Below are 23,385 nucleotides of genomic sequence, written 5' to 3'. Positions count from 1 at the left end.
TGGAAAAAAAACTCTTCAATTACGTTGCTCATAACAGATACTCCAGGATTTTATTGATAAAAAAAATTATTTTGCAGCAACATTTTTCTTCTTTTCCTTTTAATTATATACTGAACTCCAACATTTTCAAATTTAAAAAACCATTGATGTCTGTAATTTATATAAAGGACACACTGAGAGAAATGCTGTCCTCTTAATGCTATAAAACCCACCATATCAAACTTGATACATGAAGCACTCTAAATGTACAAGTCTGATCAATCAAATAGCCTAAAATAATTCAAAAACTGTTCTCTATTCTTCATTTTAGCCCAAATTTTAAATTAAACCAAATGTTTGAAACCATTAAGCATAAAATTAAACCAAATGTTTGAAGATAAATGCGAAGTCGTTTGTGTCTGTGATGACACACATCAGTGAGAGAGAGAGAGAGAGAGAGAGATTATTATTGTTTTTATTACTGTTTTATCCTAAAATGTTGATTGTTAAATGTATTTTATTCTGATCTATTATTATTTTTGTATTGATTTGTATGAATAATATGATATGTTGAATAATAATATGATATATTGAATGTTATGATGTAATTTTGATATTTTATTTATTATATAAAAATATAATCTTTTTTTAAAAAATTACTTCTACTATTTACTGTGTTTACAGTTTTTTTATTATAAATAGTTGAAGTCTATTGCTTTAAAACGATTCAAAGAAAAAAAAAATACATTAAAAGTAAAAGAACAACGTAACGCATTTACAAATACACAAATAACTACACTGAAAACAAATGATGAATTGGATTTACAAAATTTTTAAGGTAAGCATTGCAAACAATTTATATGGGCTAAATTAAAAAAAAATTACTTGATAATGTTCAACTTAATTTGTTTGTTTGTTTAAATTGAGCTCAAGACAGTACGGTGGATCAGTGGTTAGCACTGTTGGCTCACAGCAAGATGGTCACTGATTCGAGTCCTGGCTAGGCCAGTTGGCATTTCTGTGTGGAGTTAGCATGTTCTCCCCATGTTTGTGTGGGTTTCCTCCGGGTGTTCCGGTTTCCCCCACAGTCCAAAGACATGCGCTATAGGTGGACTGGATGTACTAAATTGGCCGTAGTGTGTGTGGGCGCATGTGAATGTGAGAGTATATGGATGTTTCCCAGTGATGGGTTGCAGCTGGAAGGGCATACGCAGCCTTAAACATATGCTGGAATAGTTGGTGGTTCATTTCACTGTGGCAACCCCTGATAAATAATGGACTAAGCCAAAGGAAAATGTATAAATGAATGAATGAAATTCAGCTCACATCATTGTTTGCAACAACATCCCATAAAATATTTAGTAAATGCAATGAATCCTTTTTTTGTGTAAATATCTCACTCAAAATGCTTCAGAATAAAAAAATTTAACAAAAAAAAAACTTGTGAAAGAGCTACTACGACGAAGGTGACATTTTATACACCGAAACAGCTCAGAAACTGTAAAATGGCATTGCAATGGAAAAAATATATATATTTACCTCTTGACAAACATGCCACTCAGATTATCCAGAACAGAATTAAGCTTTCCCTGCAGGTCATTGAGGATATCAGCAGCCTCAGTGTCGAGCTATTGAGAGAAACACACACACACACACACACGTTAGTTTAATAGAAAATATGGAGCTTAAACCACGAAGAGAGAGGAGGAGAGGATGTAGGGAAAAATCGCCCTGTCTGTTTGTCATGGTTCTACAAGCAAATCAGCATCAGGAAGGTGAAACCAATTGGAAACTTTCTCTATTAAAGCCATTTTTCAACGGTAAGAATAATGCAGCAATATATCTGACAAATCTAGCAATAGCTTAATTAAAGTAAGAGTGGCGAATACCAAGAAGACAACTGCAAAAGTGACGGATTTATTCCCATAATAAAAAAACAACAACAACATTTATTCAGTTTAGGGCTGCAGAGGAAGAACAATTAAAATATATCACACAGTACAGCGCATAGACTTGTTCTGGCAATCAGAGAAGCGCAAATGTGATTCAGACATTCATTGTTTGTTTGTTGTCTTCTTGTCGATGGTTATTAAAAGAATGAAAGCAATATAGGTTTTCAAATATGCAATATTAGATTAATTCTTTCACAAGAAAATGGCGAGAAGTCACTGTGTAACCTAAAATGTAAAAAACAATTGGTATATACACTCACCGCCATTTTATTAGGTGTCCAACTGCTCATTAACGCAAATTTCTAATCAGTCAATCACATTGCGGCAACTCAATGCATTTAGGCATTAGTTTAAAAATATTAAACTAGTAAAGGTCTCTAAATTGTCTATAGAACAGGCCAATGGCAAAACAAATAAATAAGCTAGTCTGTATGTGTGCTGTCAAACTCAAGTAGGGCGGGAATGTTCTGCTTGACCACATATCAGAAGTAGTTGCATGTACTTTTCATAGATGTCTGTGTGACAAAAAAAAATAATGCTGTAAGGCAATTTTGTAAATCACATATGTTCAAATCGCAATTTCGATATGATTTCAATAAATTGCAGTCCTACATGATACTGCAGTGTGTCTAAATATCTATGTATTTGCACAACTCTATGAGGAGAAGTCTGAGGAGAAGGGACTAGATATAACACAGTCTCACTTGCGCACACACATTCACACACAATGATTATCGCACCTTTTTTGTGTCAACTGTTGCCTCTTTCTAGAAAGGAACGGAGTGGGGAAAAAACGCAGGAAAAAAAAAAGAAAAATGACACAGTTGAGCAAATCCTCAAAAACACAAACGCTTCTGAATGTCAGAATCAAGGTCAATGCAGAAATGTCCAAGTTTAATCTCCAAAAGAAACACCACACACCTCTTTTCCCTCATCTTTGGGCTGAAGAGTAAAAAAAACAACAGCAAATAAATAAAATGAAACCAACATATAAAGTCCAACTATATTTTATTCCAACAGCATTTGGGTATCTGGCAGTTCTGAGGTTTATTATTTAGATGCTGTCTACGGCTACATTCACACACAGGCAGTGTTTCTGATTGACAACAGTATTTACAGCTGACAAAAAAATGAGTCTATCTAAAACTTCCAGACAATAAACACAGCTTATATTTCCATCTTGGAGATCAATTTGTGTTCCATTATAAAATGAACTTTGTGTGCATCTTCAATAAGTGATGTACAACTAGTTTAGTGTTTACACAGCGCTGGTGTGTGATTGCATGTTATAATATTACATAAAATACATGAAAGTGAAACAAAAATAACATTACAATGAATTTACAACTATTAGTGATAACAAGTTAAGAGATCTTTGAAGCATAAAATGTTTACTTTTACTTTCCAAAAGTATGTTGACTTGCTGTCTGAATGAATTTGTTTGTTGTTTTGAATTGTTTTTATAATTTTTATTATATTTTTTATGATTCTTTTAGTATTTGTGCATGTTTAACAACATTTGTATTTTAATACAGAGCCTAATTTATGCATCTGTCACATGACAAATGAATAAAATAGCAAAAGACAGAGAAGAGGAGATGAACAAATCATTTCTGCTTTGCATAATTTCTCTATAGCTGCTTTTCTGTATGTTCATAATTCAGGAAATGATTGTTTATGTGGATGTCTGAAAATGCATTGTTTTAATAATCTATGTTCAAATAGGAAAAAGATGAATAAACAAATAAAAATAAATAGAGAGAGCCAAGTCAGTAAAAGATCCAAAATTACCATCACTAGTTTCAGCCCAAAATTAACAGGGAAGACTTCAGTCAAAATTCTGGCAACACAGAAGTATTGCCAGAATAAGTTCAAGTGTAAGTCAGACCCCCTAGTTTTTCACGATTCCACAATCGCTGAATCCAACGATAATGCAAAATTCTTAATTAAACTCAAAATAATCTGAAAAATGTAAATAGTCTCATAAAACATCCAATTCTAAACCATATAGTCAGTTGGAGCAAACGCAGCAATAGAAACAGACAGGTGGAGATGAGGTTGGTTCAAGGATGGCGGCTGCTAGACGTGACCAAATTGAAGGACAATATTTGTGCTGGTATTTATATGGCTGGTATTTTGATGTGCGTCAAATCGATAAATTATTTTGTTCAACTCTTTCCCAGCAGTTAACGATAGAAACGCTTCCCTTTCCTGACGAGTTTTACAGCAATCCGTCTTTTAGGCGTATTACGGTAAGGCAATCCCTAACACATGTCCTATGTGTAAGGTATATGATGTCAGATGCTCCGGGGAGTGAAATCCCAGAGAAAGTAAGATTGTGGATGAAAATAAGAGTTACACAACCTTCCTTTGGCTTAATCCCTACCGTTTTAGATCTTCTCTTGACAAGTGACCAAAATAAAGAAGCTTTATTTTTATGATTTGTGTCATTTTCATTGTTTCAGATTGCACACCTAACATAGTAGCCTACCTAATATGGTAAATACCTATAATTTTTTACATTTATATATATTATTAATCACAAAAAGTACATTTTTATTGCAAAAAAAAATAAAATAAATAAAAATCACCATCGTGAAAAACTAGGGGGTCGGGTAAATGCCTTAAACTTTAATAATAATAATAATAATAATAATCATAATAATAAATAAAAAATCCAAAAAATGGATTGCCCTATTAAGCATTCAAGTCTTCTGCTCAAGAAACAAAAAAACAACAAAACAAACTAAAAAATTAATAAAGATCTGTTACTATGTTTACCAAAACAATGAGCATTTATTCTCTGACAACGGCTAAACCATATCATTTGCCTGAGGCGCATCATTATTTAAGCGTTGAATTATGGGTAATTGTTTTTGTGTCACATCAGGGCACAAGAATCCATTCCACCAAGAACAAGACTCTGACAATAAGGTACTGGAGCCTTGGGGACACGATCACAGCCACACAATACACATCGCTCCTTCCCATCACATTTCACATACACACTCACTTGCTCCTCACACTAATGAGACCTTGTTCACATACCACACACACACATACAAGCACACATCAGCTTATTACCTTGGCTCCATCACCCACCTCTGTGGTCGTGTTCTCATCCTTGAGACAGAGAAAAAAAATTACATTCAATATCACACAGAGTCCTGTTGATCCAGACTATCAGACAACACTAACCCACTGTGTGTCTGTGCTTGTGTGTGTGCACAAACCTCCTTCTCTTTGTCCTTCTTTTCCCCCTGAAGCCCAAAACATGGAAACAAACATTGATGATGAGACACAGAAACATGAAAACACACATACAACATACAACATGGGAACAATAAACAATAATGAGCACATACTGTACACTGCCTGGCCAAAAAAAGCTCACTGTTTGGTCTATAATTGGATATTTTGTTGCACTGGTTAATACATTTCTGGCTTGTTATATGTTTGAAAACGCTTCACCCTAATTGTTACAGTGTGTAGCTTTTTCTTAAACAGCGTTATGTTTCCCAGGGCCATATTCCAGGAAGAACAATGCCCAGATTTATTGCACTCGAATTTTCACACATAAATTGACCACCAATTGACCTCCCTGAACAGTCAACTTCACACAGTATAATTTTCTCCTCAGGGTCAGATTTTGAACATATTTATGATTCTAATCATTTTTAATTACAGTATCCGAGAGCCCTGAGAGCAGATTAAAGCCACCAGAATTTTCACCATTTCCTGCCTCCTTTCCTTGAAGTGTGAGTTTAACTCTGTTACAGCATGTTTTAACAACTAAATGTAATACCTCAAAGGTTATTTCGGTCACACTTTATTTTAATCTAGAATTTATGATATTAACAAATCATTAACAAACCATTAACTGAGAGATTTAGCTCAATAAACTACTACTTACCTGGTTATTAATAGTTATTAAGGTAATAGTTTGGTTAGGAATGTAAAATAAGATCATACTTTATAAGTAGTACTAATAAACAGTTAATATCTTAATAATAGGTACTGTAATAAGCCAGTAATAAATAGTGTGAAATGTTACTTAAATGAAGATGTTACCGTTATTTCCACTGAAATTTGCATTAGTAATGCCAGCACCTCCACGATCTGACCTATCTCCCCTATTTGACTATCACTATCACCAAGGTGTTCTTCAGCACATATCAAAGATGTTTCAGGTCATTTGTCATTTTTTGTGTGTGAATATGATGAATTCTTTCACATACTGAGACAAATAAATCTTTGTATTGTCATCCTAGAATATGGCCTTGGGATACATCTCCTGACATGGCTGATGTAGAAATAAAAAGCCACAAGGCAGAGGAAAGATGCCTCCTTTAGAGCAGCTAAATCGAAACTACGTTTTCTGCTAAAATGCAATATATTTAATGTAGTATGCAAATATCATGTCGAAAAAATATTAATAGAAATAAATTTTATAAAATGAAATATTTGGTCTATCATGTATATATATATATATGTGTGTGTGTGTGTGTGTGTGTGTGTGTGTGTGTGTGTGTGTGTGTGTGTGTGTGTGTGTGTGTGTGTGTGTGTGTACACATCCACACACATCCACATGGATTAAATTCATTTATTTCCTCAAAATTCTACACACAATACCCCATAATGGCGATGTGAAAAAATACATTTTCACAGCCTTTGCTCAATACTTTGTTGATGCACCATTGGCAGCAATTACAGCATCAAGTCTTTTTGAATATGATGCCACAAGCTTGGTACACCTGTCTTTGGGAATTTTTGCCTATTCCTCTTTGCAGTACCTCTCAAGCTATATCAGGTTGGATGGAAAGCGATGGTATACAGCCATTTTCAGATCTCTCCAGAGATGTTCAATAGGATTTAGTTCTGGGCTCTAGCTGGGCCACTCAGGGACATTCACAGAGTTGTTGTGAAGCCACCTCATTGATATTTTGGCAGTGTGCTTTGGGTCATTGTCCTGCTGGAAGATGAACTGTCACCCCAGTCTGAGGTCAAGAGCACTCTGAAGCAGGTTTTCATTCAGGATGTCTCTGTACATTGCTGCATTCATCTTTCCCTCTATCCTGACTAGTCTTCCAGTTCCTGCTGCTGGAAAACATCCCCACAGTATGATGCTGCCACCACCATGCTTCACTGTAGGGATGGTATTAACCGGGTGATGAGCGGTGCCTGGTTTTCTCCAAACGTAACGCCTGGCATTCACTCAAAGGGTTCAATTTTAGTCTCTTCAGACCAGAGAATTTTATTTCTTATGGTCTGAGAGTCCTTCAGATGCCTTTTCGCAAATTCCAGGTGGGGAATGGCCACTCTACCATACAGTTCATCTGGGCACTCTACCATATAGGCCTGATTGGTGGATTGCTGCACAGATGGTTGTCCTACTGTAAGGTTCTCCTCTCTCCACAGAAGAACGCTGGAGCTCAGACAGAGTGACCATCGGGTTATTGATCACCTCCCTTACTAAGGCCTTTCTCCCCCGATCACTCAGTTTAGATGGCCGGCCAGCTCTAGGAAGAGTCCTGGTGGTTCTAAACATCTTCCGTTTACCTTGTGTGACCTTCCCCAGCCTTGTGCTTTGAGACAATCCTGTCCCGGAGGTCTACAGACAATTTCTTTGTCTTCATGCTTGGTTTGAGCTTTGACATGCACTGCCATCCCTAGGACCTTATAGATACAGATGTATGCCTTTTAAAATCATGTCCAATCAACTGAATTGACCACAGGTGAACTCCAATTAAGCTACTGAAACTTCTCAAGAATGATCAAGTACAGAATATACTTAAGCTCAATTTAGAGCTTCACGGCAAATAAATTTGCAACAATTAAAAAATATATTTTTTTACATTGTCATTATGGGGTATTGTGTGTAGAATTTTGAGGAAATAAATGAATTTAATCCATTTTAGAATAAGGCTGTAACATAAAAATATGTGTAAAAAAGTGAAGCGCTTTAAACACTTTTTGGATGCACTGTATTAGCCCCCCTTTGAGTTAATTTTTTTCCTTTTTTAAATATTTCCCAAATTATGTTTCACAGAGCAAGGACATTTTCACAGTATGTCTGATAATATTTTTTCTTATGGAGAAAGTCTTATTTGTTTTATTTCGGCTAGAATAAAAGCAGTTTTTAATTTTTTTAAAAACATTTCAAGTTCAAAATTATTAGTCCCTTTAAGCTATATATTTTTTCGATAGTCTAAATGTCACTTTAAGCTGTAAAGGAGTATCTAGTAAAATATTATTTACTGTCATCATGGCAAAGATAAAATAAATCAGTTATTAGAAATGAGTTATTAAAACTATTATGTTTAGAAATGTGTTGAAAAAAATCTTCTCTCCGTCAAACTGGGGAGAAAGAAAACAAGGGCTAATAATTCTTACTTCAACTATATATAAAAGAAATAGGACATTCACCAGAAAAAGTTTTTGAATTAAATAATGTGTGAAGGCAAAGTTGAATCTGCAGGGTCGCCTGATCTTTTTAGATCAATTTGATTTCTAATAAATTTTTTTAAAACAGTAATTTGAAAAACCTTCAAAGCAAAAAAATTAAAATAAATAAATAAATAAATAAATGTAAAAAAAAATTTCAAAATGGAATTTAATATTTAAAGACATTTCTTTTGGAAGATTATGAAAGTCTTTACTGTATCCTTTGATTAATGTGTCTAAAAAAATAAATAAATAAATAAATAACTGACCCTAAAATGTTAGTTACAACTTTTTAAATAGTCATCTCAAAACAAAACTTGCCATCGATTCTACGTCTTCAGCTGCACTGCATCTAGCTGCTTTTGATTGATTATTGCTGTAACGTCAGAGTACTGGTGCTCATCCCCTGGGCTGTGAGCACCATAGACATTGAGCTGCATTGTATATACAGTATACCCACACAAGTAAGGTACTACCCAAAATACTGTAAGCACACACACCTTTTCTTTCCTAGCAACGGACTGTAAAAACAAAGAAAAAACAAACAAAAAATAGAATTAAAACTGAAAACACAAAGAAAAACTTTAAAAAGCTGATAATACAAATATCCACAGATGAACTCTAATATCTTCTACATAAATGAAGGAAAGAAGGATCCAGATAAATACTACAGGGTAATAAATGGAAGGAGAAACTGGCCTCCTAAAGATTTGATTTCTCTTTTCAAAGTATCTGACAATCAGACTACTTGACTAAGACTGTCATAAATCAAGCTGAAGCATTTAGCTCTCACAAACCCACCTTCTGCCTGCCAAGCTGTACATACAGATAAAAGGAGAGATGACAAAAACAACAGTCAATAACAGATGGATGAATGGCAGGGGGTGATGGAGAGAGGAAAGCTAAAATTGTGAACAGGAGCAGCAGACTAACACATAAAGACTCTTCACAAAGGACCCGATTGTGCATTAAAGTCAGTCAAACGGAGTGAAATTTCCATGACAACCAGAAAGCAAAAATGTTGCATGATGTGACGATAGGTGCTTCCCAACTCGCATACGCATGCACTATTCTATAAACAGTGAAAATTCTAAATAGAATAAGTGCACGTTAAATGATGCACTTATTCAACTGGTAAAAAAGAAGTGTGTAATTTCAAAGTCCCTTTAAGGCAAGTCATTTCACTCGGTGGCTATCTTTGAAACGCCTCTCAGGCACATCAATTTTCAGAAACATCAACTTTTCCAAAATTGCTTGTTGAGCTTACGATTAAAATTCATATAATAGGAATCACCAATCAAATTAAACAACAACTGCCTTTTTAGTTTCATTTCTAAATGTTTGAATCACACAAAATCTGCAGAAACTCGCGTCTGGTCTGGGCCCTTCCACCGGAGAATCCTCAGTCTGTAGCAATCGATGATTACCCCCTGTACTAGTAGGCGGGGCTTAATTCGCCATATTGACCGTTACACTTTTCCCCATTAAAAACTATTCGAGGGACATGTCTTGCATATTCTCTAGTCTTCATAACTTTATATACTTTATTTTTTAGTAATGTTGAACACTTTATGCACTTAACCGTCGAAGCTTTTCTCATGTAGCGAAAGAGGATTAGTTATTGGACGCTGAGGTTGGATTATTTCATTTATTTTGAATTGTGAAGGCAGATTTCTCACACTGCAAAAAAATTATTCATTGGATTTACAAGATTTTTTTTTACAGTCCCCATGAACCGGAAGCTTTTTTTTTCCGTATTGTGATTCAGTTCCTAGAGAAACGGAATGCGTGGTTTGTTTTTTCTACTGCGAACTGTGTGGATGTAGTAAAGTAGGCATTTCATTCAGAAACATCTGGAAAAGGGTTTGGGGAGAGGTAATAAAACCTAACAGACACCATTTTCCTACTCACAATTTCTATTTGTTGTCAAAACTGAGCGTTCGAGGGGCGTGGTTAAGTATATTGGCCACGCCCATTACCTCAAAATCACATAATCTGAGAATATAACAAAAAAAACAGGAAGTGTATTTTTAGATTTTAATTTTAGATTACAAGAGCAAACTTTTTTTATATTAATGACATGCACAGAGAAAAAAACAGGCAACGTGAGCTAACAAAATCATATGGTTAGTTTTGATTTTATGTGGAACTTTAAGGTAACTGGTTGCAAACTATTTATATAGGCTGAATTTCAACAAGCAAACTAAATTTAGTAATGTTCAACTTAATTTGTTAGTTTAAATTCAGCCCATATAAATTGTTTGCAACAAACCTACCTAATGTTTTAGTAAATCCAATGAATAATTTTTTCAGTGATAAGTGGTTATGTCGCCTCCTGATAGTGAATGTGGTTGTACTCATGACAGGCACTATTTAGTAATTTGGTCATTTATTTTATTGATTTGGCAACTGTTAAACGCCCCCTGGGAAATGGTTTGAATTTCTGTTTAGTAAAAAAAACAAAAAACGTTTGTGTTCCAATTGGGATGACACTAAACTCTACACTACCCTTAGTCTAAAGTCTACACTTTAACACCGTTGAGTGCATAAGTGGATAGTGTTTAAGTGCATAATTTGTCATTTGGGATGCAACTAATATTTTTATGTTTACAAAATGCTCACTATAGATTTTTTATTCTGTTCATAAAGGCTGAATTGATTTGGTTAGAAACAGTGTGAGCTAGAAAAACTGTGAAATTATATTACGAATGAAAACATCTGTTTTGTAATTGAATGTAGTTTGACATTTATTTATGTAAATCTTAATCTGGATTTTTAGCATTATGATTACAGTTTTCAGTGTCACATGATGATCCTTCAGAATCACAAATTATTATAATACAATGATCTGCTACACAAGACACGAGAAACATTTATTTTTACTACCAGTGTTGAAAACCTTTGAGCTGCTTCACAATTTTGTAATACAGTACTATTTAAAAGAACTATTAAAATGTATTTATTTTGATTAATCGAGGACACATTAAATTGTTCATGAGCAAAAGTAAACACATTTATTATGTAAAAAAGTTGAACTTTCATTTAATGATTTTTTTTTTTCTTAAAAAAAGCCAAATACTAGAATGTATCAGTTAAAAAAAAAAAAGAAGCAGGAAAACAAAATTTCAACCTTGACAATTCTAAGAATTCTTATTAATGATTAAGTACAATAATAATATTTATAAAACAGCAAATCAGTTTAATAGAATATATTTCTAAAGGATCAATATGACACTGCAGACTGGAGAAATAATGTTAAAACTCCAGGTATGAATCACAGGAAAATAAATAAATAAATAAATAAATAAATAAATAAATAAATAAATAAATAAATAAAATTGTAATTATGTTTAATATACAATATTTACGATACACAATATTTATCTTTTATCAAATAAATGAAGCCTTGGTGAACAGAATTTTATATATTTTTTTAAATGTACTGATTTCAAACTTTGACCTGAAACTTGTCAAGATATCACATACAATACTGTTGCAATTATTTGGAGTGAGTTTGAATCAAGTTATGAAATGTCTTTTAATTCCTCCAAGGCTGTGCATATTTGATGAAAAAATATATATTATATGCCTACATAAGCATCTCTTTCTTTCCAACACACACCAACGTTCATTCAAAAGATTGCTTGCTAAAGAATATTACCATGAACATTGACAGACTACAGTAGCGACACCTGACTCATACAGTACAAATTCAAGGACAGCGGAAGATTTGTCATCAATGCATCATCTCTAAAATGCAGAACTAATTGAAAAATGTCTGTGTGTGTCTGGCTTTTAAAATGTTTGGAGAAAACAACACAAATCACACATCAATGTAATCACGCATTGGATGTAGACACTAGAAAAGCCTGAAATTGCTGATGTCATAGTACCAGTACTTAGTAAATTATCTATTAGTATTCACCACTTTTTATAATGAAGGGAGATCGGGAAATGTAATAAATTATGAAAATGATAAGAAATAATATGACTGGTTTGATTTAAACTTTATCAGAGTGTGTATTACTAACTACTTGATCACAAAAGAGGCTAACAACCACAATCTAAACCAAATCACAGAAGCACATTATAAACTATTCAAAGGTATGCATGGCACTGAAAGACAGGGTTTCAAAACACACAACACAGCCACTAAAGTCAATTGAGTTCACGTTTGCTTTACACAACCAACCTTATTCTCCTTCTCTTTGTTGTCAATCTACAGATAAAAAATATATAATACATTTTAATTAAAAAACACCAACCTTACAAAGCAAGCTATGGCTTTAAACCTTCAAAACATAGAATCTTAATAAATAAAGTACATAATAAAATATGCATGGCCAATGATTTACAACAAGGTCATATTTGTAACAGTGCTTTGTGTTACCTAACATGAACTTTTAAAGCATTTACTAAGCACTACTAAACACTTACTAACTTAAGAAGAAAGCTCATATTAACGTTAGTTTAAACACATTTATATTAACAAATAAAATGTTTGCTCTGAATTAAATATTAAATCCAAGTAAAGTGTCGACTTTAATATTTAAATTACAAAATTTTATGTCAAAATATGGGTCAAATATTGTTCCATCGCCCTTCAGCATAACCAAAATATTTATGTAATAATTGTATTCTGACATATACCAAAATCCATAAAATAAAAAAGAAGTTCTGTCTAAAGGATAGTATAAGGCTTTAAAACTACAATTAATATATTGGCCTTACTTTAATCGAGTGTGTGAATTTGCCATCAAATTATTTTTGTTCCAAATATGCCGGACAAGATTTATTGGTATATAAACTGCTGCTAAAACTAGTGTAAATTTAGGGAGTGTCTTTTGTAAATCATGATAAAAATAAACAACGATATGTAGATGACTAATGCATTTAACTAGTGCTAACAACTGAAACCATATTGTAAAATATTACCAAAATATGGCCAAAAAAAATTCATTAAACTGAAAAGTAACTTTGTACTGTGTGCACAAAATGTTAGTGCACAATACAAGTTGTATCTGGTGCCAACACACACACACACACACACACAGCTTGAGCTTATAGTCAAGCCCGAAACTATTCATATCCCTGGCAAATTCTGATTTAAAGTTTTTGCTCAGATGTAAATAAAAGCTGAGAAATATTTTCATTCATTTATTCATTTTCTTTTCGGCTTAGTCCCTTTATTAATCTGGGGTCGCCACAGCGGAATGAACCGCCAACTTATCCAGCATATGTTTTACCCAGCGGATGCACTTCCAGCTGCAACCCATCATACACATACACATCATACATTCATACACACTCATTCATTACGGACAATTTTAGCTTACCCAATTCACCTATGCCACATGTTTTTGGACTCCACACAGAAATGGCAACTGATAAATATATATATATATATATATATATATATATATATATATATATATATATATATATATATATATATATATATATATATATTTTTTTTTTTTTTTTCCATAATAACAGCTCTTATACATTGTCTTATTATCTTATAAGAAAAAAACTGTGTCATTTCTAGTTAATAAAACTTGCTGGTTGAATAAAAGTAACTAAGTCAGAATTTCCCATGGGTATAAATAATTTCAGCCTTGACTGCACTGTAAAAAATATCTGTTAAATTAACTGTTTCCATATTTTGTGATTCACAAGTGTTTTCCGTTAATTTAAGGTTGTGAATTGCATTTTGGGACTCAAATTCAACTCTACAGTTTAACAAAGTATCCTACTGACATTTTACTATTTCGAAATAATATAATGTATGGGAAATAGTATACAGAGAAATAAGCCTGTAAAATAGCAGAAAATATACGGGGATTTTATTATAAGGTTTTTGTACCATAATATACAACACCAACCCAGACATTGACGACGTTTGCATGGACATCAGTAATCGAATCATTTGCTTTAATCTGAATAAGACAATAATATCATTAAGGTGTTTACATGAGATGCTTCAACGGCGATTTGGCACTTTCATTCAGGAACATTTCATGCATGCCCCCCATGACAAATAAGATATTGGATGCGAGTATGAACTGCTGGAAGAGTGTTGTTTTAATGGAATTTTATATCGCACACTGTATGAAAAAAATCTCTGCATTTCGCAATGCAGGTGTCTGTGGTTCTTCACTGAATCAGTAGGTGCAGAGTATAATGTCAAACAGTCATGTGTATAGACTATACTGTCATAAAATTCGACAAGAATCCTACACAACGGTAGTTTGATTAAGGTGTTTACATGTCTGTACTGCACTTCAATAATGCGACTAAAATCAGCATACTCCTCATGTATTAATGCGATTTCAGTTTAGTTCAATTATGACCTTAATTGGATTAATCAAAAATCGTTGTTTACATGGTAGACTCTTAATCAGAGTATTATTAGTGGGTTTTTTTTTTTTTTGGTGTCCATGTAAACATACTCAATGTATTAATCGAGTACTCAATGTAAGTTCCCATTACTCAGACACATAAATAAATGGTTAAAAATAAAGACATGAATCACAATACATGTAAAACTGCTAATTTACGAATACTTTTTACAGTGTGGATATAATATGCAAACTTTTTTTGTGAATTCACCCTATATACAGTACATACAGTATCACTTCCATATATAATACATGAGATGATTTTAAAGTTGACTCCTACTCAGTGGACTTTCACAGTGTAGCTCTGCGGTTCGCTCAGTATGTGGAGTTGTGTTAATTAGCCGGTATTATGTAATGATGGTGATGTTAACCCAGCTGAAATCATTAGTATCACAGCTGGAGTTCAGAACACAAACTCCACACGACTCTTCACTCCCCAGTCCTCACGCACCTCCAACACAACTTTGGTTAGGATCAATATCCTTCAGCTTGCATTTAAGACTACTCTGCTTACGCTATGAAAACAGAAAAGCAGGATATTTCATTCATCACTAATGCTCCTATATCTGGATTCACTGCTCTTAGTGGAATTCAGGAATCAATTAAGGCACAAAGCTCAGCTGGAGAAGAAAAAGCTTTTGATCCTTTTTAAAGCTTCAACACTATATTAAACGATCTGGTCGCAATTAATGGGTCAATTAAGCTTTAATGTGAAAAAAGAGTGCGACTGCAATCTAAAAACCCGTCTGTTCTATCAGATTTACAGATCTCTTCTAGTCTTAGAAATGGCTCATCCAAAAACTACAATTAGTTACTCGCCACTTTTGTTTTATATGCTGTATTTTTTTTGCTGTTGGGGATGTTTTCATTCACTCTGGGGTGATTTTGAGTCTTAATTTGGCCACAACTTTCTCTGTTTCGGCAAAAGGAATTATTTTTTGTGTGTTTCTTATTTTGACACATATTTTGGGAAAACGCTTTGAACATTTTCAAAAACTCAACAATACACTGAGCAAATTCACAACCCTTTCATTATGTTGGTGGCTGTTTTTTCCCCATTGACTTCCATTATAACAACATTTTTTTAATAGCAAAGCCATGACAGCATATAATCATGCATTCTTGTTTGTTGTTGGTTTTCCCTGTTGGCAAGTGGCAAATTTAGCCATTTTTACTGTTGATCAACGCTAAATGAAACGCACACTATATGGAGTGTGTGTGCGTTTACACACTTACCTCAAATCAAAATAGGCATCTCATCTCTCAGAACAGAGTAAACACAGTAAGTGTATTTATGCATGCACATTATAATTTGCCGTTTTACTCCATAGAACTTCACATAAAAGCCAGAATCTTTTTTGCACAGGCCTATCTAAAGGGTTAATGGTGCCAAAAGATGATCAACAGTAAAAATGACCAACAGGGAACAGCACCAACAATCAAGAATGCAGAATCATATGCTGTCATAGCTTTGCAATCAAAAGATTTTGTTCTAATGGAATTCAGTGACTACGTTTACATGGACATCAGTAATTGAATAATTTGCCTTAATCTAAATAAGACAATAATATGATTAAGGTGTTTACATGAGTTTATTTTTGAATGTTCCTCTCATGATTCCGTTTTACATGTTATAGCACATAATTCGATTATTGTCATTGCGATACTGTGCTATTCACATTAACTACACAAGTTTCATGTAATTTCAGGTGTTTATTTTTTTTATTTGTCGACTTTAACTGCAGTTCAATACCTTTACTTTCATTAAGGAACATTTCATGCATGCCCCGTGACAAAAAAGCTATTGGATGCGAGTATGAACTGCTGGAAGAGTGTTGTTTTTATGAAATTTGATACCGCACACCGAATGGGAGAAAAAAAACCCTGTATGTGTGTGTATCTGTGGTCCTTCACTGACTTGGTAGGTGCAGAGAATAGTGTCAAATAGCTGTGTGTGTGTGTGGACTATCCTGTCACAAAATGTGGCGAAAATCCTACATGACGGTAATAGTTTGATTAAGGTGTTTTCATTGTCTTAATTTGATTTCTGTTTAGCTCGATTATGACCTTAATCGGATTAAATTAACCAAAAATCCCTGTTTACAAGGTAGACTCTTAATTAGAGTATTGTCTTAATTAATGGTTTCCATGTAAACTTATTCACTGAGCCAAAAACATCACTAAAAGGTGTTAAATTTGAACAGTAAGCAAGGATTAAACTGTAAAAGCACTTTCAAAAACAACATGAATGAAACAAGTACATGAAAATCAGACAGATTACTATTCACAGCCGTGGTCAAAATGAGCAAAGAAGGCTATAAAAATAAATCTGCTTTTTCCCCCATTTTAAATTCCATAAATAAAAAATGAGTCAACAAGGCCAAATACTTAATCATCCATCAACAGTAGGTACTATCAAAGAATGTAGTTCTGATGTGCAGTAAAAGACTGTTGAGCTACATAGAACAGAAAATAAAATTTAAGTATTATATGAAGTTAATCAAAATTAAGTACAATTTGTCAGAGAAGGTTTGAATTAGAAATTCTCTGCTCTCTTTAAAAAGCAAACTCAAGTGACAGACACAACTGGAACTTCAAATAGGACTCAGAATAAACTTTTTTGGCAGGAAACACAGAAGATGGTTGGAGATTTGTAACATTCTTTCCAGGGAGTACAGATGAAAAATAGCCCCTGGCTAACTCTTTTACAGAAATGTTTATTAATGCGCACTCCATGAATAAATAAATAAATAAATAAAGATAAAATGGTTTTGGTGCACACAGAGATAGAGAAGTAGCCTATCGTCAAAGATAAATATATTGCTGGATCTTTAATATTGTAAATGTAATTTCCTGCCGAAGGTCGTGGACATTTTGATTAGCTACTTGGCATCATGGGTGCTATCAAATACCATCTAATAAAAAAAAACATAAACACCAAAATATCTCTCCTATAAATGTGCCAGAGTGATAATTTTAAAACAGAACAAGCTTTAAAATCAACACAAAATGGGCACAAAATCAAGGTTCTGCCTTGAAGAGAATGTGAAAGTGCATCAACATGGACCTGGAAATTTTAATCTGCAAAGTCATGAGCAGGGCCAGACAGAACCAGCAGACATTTTTTGTGCAGACTTTTGTAAAAAATCTGTGGATTTATGCAGAACGATTCTGGGAGTATCTAAAAACTTAATAAATGAAATAAAAAAATACCTTTTTATACCTTTTTGTATTTAATGTTTACAATGCAAATCCAATTAGATCCACTAATTTGGTAAACAAAGCAAGTCTCTCACATAATCTCATATATATCTACTAAAAGACAGAAAATATTTTTTTGCACACTGTATTGTAAATAAATCATACGAACATTTTCATATTAGTCAATATTATTACTGGAATTAATTTAAAACCTGAATAAATATAAATTTACACACATTTACACAAGTAAATAAATAGACTCAATGATGGGCTAAATATCTCTGGAAATCTGTGGATTTCTGCATGCAAAGATCCTGTGTAGGCCTAGGCAAAAAAAAGAGGTTGCAAATCCACTGAACAATTATTTAACTTCAATGAAAGGTTAGGTTTGTGTGTGTGTTGTGTTGTGTTGTGTTGCGTTGCGTCGTGTGTGTTGTGTGTGTGTGTGTGTGTATGTGTGTGTGTGTGTTTTGGGTAATACATCAAAAAGAAAAACAATGCAGATTTCTTTTCAAAGCCTTCTTTGCTCACATTTAGCAAGAGTGCCAATAATTATACTACGGCTGTAGTTTTGATAAAAAGCTTTTCTAAAAGACTCTGATTTAGAATTAACATACCTCTGATCCTTCTGAATCTGAAATGCCAGACTAATAGGAAAGACATGGATATACAAGTCAGACAAAACTTAAGAAACAAACAGACAAACTAAACTATTAAAACAGATCAAAATTAAATTAAAAGAGAGAAAAAACAGACATAAACAGTAGGAAAATGAAAGGTAATGGTATAACAAATTCATACATTAAGATTGAAGCCAGAAAGTTTTTTCCTTTCTTTTAAGAAATTACTACAAATATTCAGCAAATATATATTAAACTGGTAAAAGGTGTCTGTATAGAAATATGTTTAAAAATGTAATAAAAGATATCTATTTTGTATAAATACCGTTACATTGAACTATTCTCTTCCAAAAAGTATAGCAATAACTTTAAGATTCTAGAAACAAAACAACAAAGACAGTTATTGACTACTTATGACTACTTATTTAAAATGAGCAGAAACAACAGATCTTTTTCAGAGTTCTGTAGGGATGACTTTATGTGTTTATGGCTTTATGTTCAATCAACTTAAAATCATAAAAAAATTAAGCTAACTTAATTGTTTTGTGTTGAAATGAATGGATTGTGTGGAACCCAGCATTTTTTACAGTGCAAGAAATGTAATATATTGCATACAAAGCAACCTCTTATTATTTATAATTATTAAATATTTATTAAATATAAATATTAATTATAGTATAATTATATTATTAATTACGAAAAGAAATGTGTAGAAACGAGACATTTAGGACTAACTAAATACATTTTAAAATATATTACAATAAAAAAGGTATAATAATATATTATATATGTTGTTATTTAAATGCATTTAAAATCCAAAAAATATCACCTTGGACAGCATATTATAGTGTTTAAAAAAAAACCTAATTACCCCAGACTTTTCATCAGCAGTACATATTTCCATCTTACTGAAAACTCCAGAATTACCAAAAAGAAGTTAAGAAGTAGATAAAAAGTAGATAGAAAAGCTAATTCAGCACTGTATGATAAATGCTGCCATACTTCCAGTCACTTTGTCACTGAATATCTCTTTCAGTCTAAACAGTAATTTATAATGATTCATATGTTTGATAAACAGCTTCATAAAGAAGGTGAGACACATGACCGTTTCTCACCTTAGCATCTGATTCATCGGACTGGTAATGAAAAATAAAGAGCAGAATGAGGAATAGTGAAAACAAAGAACAAAACAGAAAATAGGTGCTAGGTAGTGGCTTTTAGTGCCTTTTTGATTTGTATGAAATCTTTCAAAACACCCACACATACACTCTCATGGCACCATACACTACTCTGTACCATAGTGTTAAGTGTACAGACCTCATTCCCTTCATCATCGGTGATGGCCTGAGTAGAAAAGACCAAAAGAAGCACAATTTTGTGTTTGTGACTCACGGCTTTGAACAAATATGCTCACAAACAAGATAAACCACATCTGAACAGACCAGAACACCATTGGTCCAACTGGAAGAACTTTTATCGTAGCTCACACTAAAGTAGTTCACAAATTAATGACAAACGTGGTCACGCACCAAATGAATGCAATGTTGCTTATGAACAAAGAAAAAGCAGCATACATTTGAATGTATGTTTAATGTATTTGGTAGCACTTTACAATAAGGTTGTATTAGTTATTGTAAGTTAATGCATTTACTAACATAAACAAACAATGAACAATATATTTATTACAGTATTTGTTCATGTTAGTTACCGTTAATTAATAAAACTGCACTAGTTCATTGTCATTGTTAGAATGTAAACTCACAGTGCATTAACGGGCATGAATGTTAAGCAATTAATAATAATGCATTAATAAATGTTGAACTTTAATTAATAAATGCTGTATAAGTATTGATCATAATTAGTTCATGTTGGTAAACACATTAAGTTCGGATGTAACGATTCACCGTGACTCGTTTGAAAATAGATTCAAATAGGTGACGATTCAAATTGGTAGAAATGTTGAATGAATCGTGATGCATATTTCGAACAGAGGGGATGCTGTTTACAGGTGCAAGCTCGCTTTACCTTCACATCAGCAGTGAACTGAGGCGGCAGACTAAAATGACCGCGGTGAGGTGTACCAGACAAACACAAACTGTGCGCAAATACTGCAAAAAGACGCTTACTTACACTAACAGAACAACACATATGATTCAGTACAGTGAAAAATTACTGTCACAGAGGTCTATACGCAAAAAGCTATTAATAGGCCAAACAAAGCTGACTGGAGGATTTGGGTTGTTGCTAGATCAGATATGGTTGCGGCCGTAAGTTAACGAAAATGATTTATATTATTTATTAAATTACCCATTAATTGTTTATTAATGTCTACCCTCACCACAACCCTAAACCCAACCGTCACAGTATTGTAAAAACAGTAGTTGTACCGAGTATTATTTATGTTATTTATTAAATTACCCAATAAATTGTATCTTTTGACATCTGCCTCTACACTAACCCTAAACCTAACCGTCACAGTACTGTAAAAACATGAATTATTGTTATACAGTGTCATAAATAATGCTGCTATATTGATGTACATATCGCACTTCCAGCCGGCCATGTATCCTATCTAGACTTTACCGAGGATTGGCAGCTCTGCTTGCTCTGACGAGTGCTACGGAGATCACACGGTGCATCAGTGGTTTCATAGTGAAAGTGTGATGTTTTTCAAACTATAAGAGAAAGTTGTGCAGTTACAGAACCAGGTATTAGATTGTTCCTTTTTACCTTCTCCTTTTCAATTTAGTTTATGCATTTTTAATAATTTGCTTAATATATAATATATTATATGTTGAAATCAGTATTTTATGCCAGTGGGCAGTCCCTTGAAGCAGAGGACGTAATGACCAACTCTGTACACACACTGCTCTCAGGTTTTGGGAAGGCTTTCCTCTCTACGCCAGCCATCTCAGTCCCCGGTTAAAAGAGCTTTTCCATCAAAAGGACATTGTAAATGTGCTAGGATCTCCGCTTATATCAAAAAACATGAATATTCTGATATTTCTTCTAAAAAATGTCAAATCCCAGCACAGTCACAGTTTTACTTTGTTTGTATTAAAGAGCCGTCTTTAATTGATATTGTTCATTTTTGATTTGGATTTGGTTTTAAATTTGTAATGTTGCTGCACAGTCAAAGTTTTAGTTTGTTTATAAAAAAGAGTCTTCTTTAGTTTGTATTATTTACCTTTTTATTTGGATTTTGTTTTAAAATTCTCATTTAGTTATTGCAGAAAATACTTTATGTTGTAAACAAAAGTGCAGCATTTGAGAAAAAAATTAAAGAGCTCTTGTTCACCTTAGATTTGTCTCAAATAATTAAAAATCATGACTATATTGTGAATCGTGAGATTAGCATCGTGAATCGTATCAAATCGTGAGTCAGGTGAATCGTTACATCCCTAACATTAAGTAATGAAACCGTATTGTAAAGTGTAAATTAAATTACTATAAAGCAGGACAAAATACTGAGGAAGATTTTTCTTTCCTAGGCAAGAAATATTCATAGCTGGTTAATGCTTTCAATTCACTTTCTCTCAACACACCTCCTCCTCATCGTCCTCAGGCTCCTCCTCATCCTCCAGCTGAGAGTTAAAAGAGAGATCAAAGTTACAGTGTTTTAGGGATTTCATACTAAAGAGAACAACAATACTATTGAGGGCTGATATGGGTGGGACTTAGGAGGAGCAATGAAGGCACTATAACCTATGGAAAGAGTCAAAATAATACAACACACTACGGTACCCAATCACAGAGAGGGTAACTTAGGGATGGTTACTCTCAAAAAATACATCGCTTCACCTACCCTGTGTTCCTCAGCAGTGTACTACACACACACACACACACACACACACAATACACAAATGATTAGCTTGGCAAAAACACAATATTCATCACTCACCCATATCTACTCAAAATGGACTCAAAATGAGCTACTGTATGAGAAACAATCTGGCATCAAAAATGACATTTTCACATTTTCCAACAGATGATTCACCAGAAATTCCAAAATGCAAAACATTTAGATGAATTCATGACAGATAATGAACACTCAGTTGCTCACCACCGATTTATCCACAGCAAAATGCCAGAAGGCTCATCTTTCTCAAACTAAAACCCATACAATTCAAATTCACCAGTTCCACAGACAATAAATCACACAACACTCAACAATAGTGCTCGCTGGAAAGTTAGCATATAGCTACGGTTAGTTTATTCACTTAGAAAAAAGGAGTAAACCCATTCTAACTTGGAACTGTTGTGTTAACTTAAAGGGCACTTTACGCAATAATTTCAGGCAACATGTTTATTCACTTTTTAAGCAGTTCAACTATTCGCTTTAAAAGTAATGGGTTCATTCGCTTTTTTAAGTAGTCAACTAATTGTTTTTAGTGTAAGCAAAAAAACTTGAAGCTCTAGATTGCATTCAAAATGTACAAACAAATATAGAGTTATGCCTAAGGTACATGTAATAATTCATATGATGCAATATGAAGTATACTTTTTTTCAAAATTTTCTCTTTGAGAAACAAAATCATAAATTCATTCCAAAAGGATGTATTAAACTGATCAAAAGGTGACAGTAATAGTAGTACAGAAGTATATTAAAGTAGCACGATCATTTTAAAAATTGATAATAACAGTAAGAAACATTTCCTGAGCACCAAATCAGCATAATATAATAATTTCTGAAGGATCATGTCACACAACAGGCTACAGTAACAATGCTGAATATTCAGCATTGTCATCACCAAAACAAGCTACATTTTGAAGTACATTAGAATGGAA

At 33.3% G+C, this 23,385-nt stretch overlaps 1 protein-coding gene across 1 annotated transcript in view; it reads right to left on the bottom strand.

The window, feature by feature from the left end:
- Positions 1-23,385, bottom strand: part of LOC130228970 (protein unc-13 homolog B-like) — a 69,234-nt gene that overhangs the window by 8,651 nt on the left and 37,198 nt on the right. Inside the window, exon 23 of the mRNA XM_056457496.1 lies at positions 1,519-1,607. Coding sequence (XP_056313471.1) covers positions 1,519-1,607 — 89 coding nt within the window. The remainder of the gene's footprint in view (positions 1-1,518; positions 1,608-23,385) is intronic.

Source organism: Danio aesculapii, chromosome 5 (assembly GCF_903798145.1).
Source record: "Danio aesculapii chromosome 5, fDanAes4.1, whole genome shotgun sequence".
Taxonomy (NCBI): domain Eukaryota; kingdom Metazoa; phylum Chordata; class Actinopteri; order Cypriniformes; family Danionidae; genus Danio; species Danio aesculapii.
Note: the sequence above shows the minus strand (reverse complement) of the source record. Positions and strands in the feature narration are given on the sequence as shown.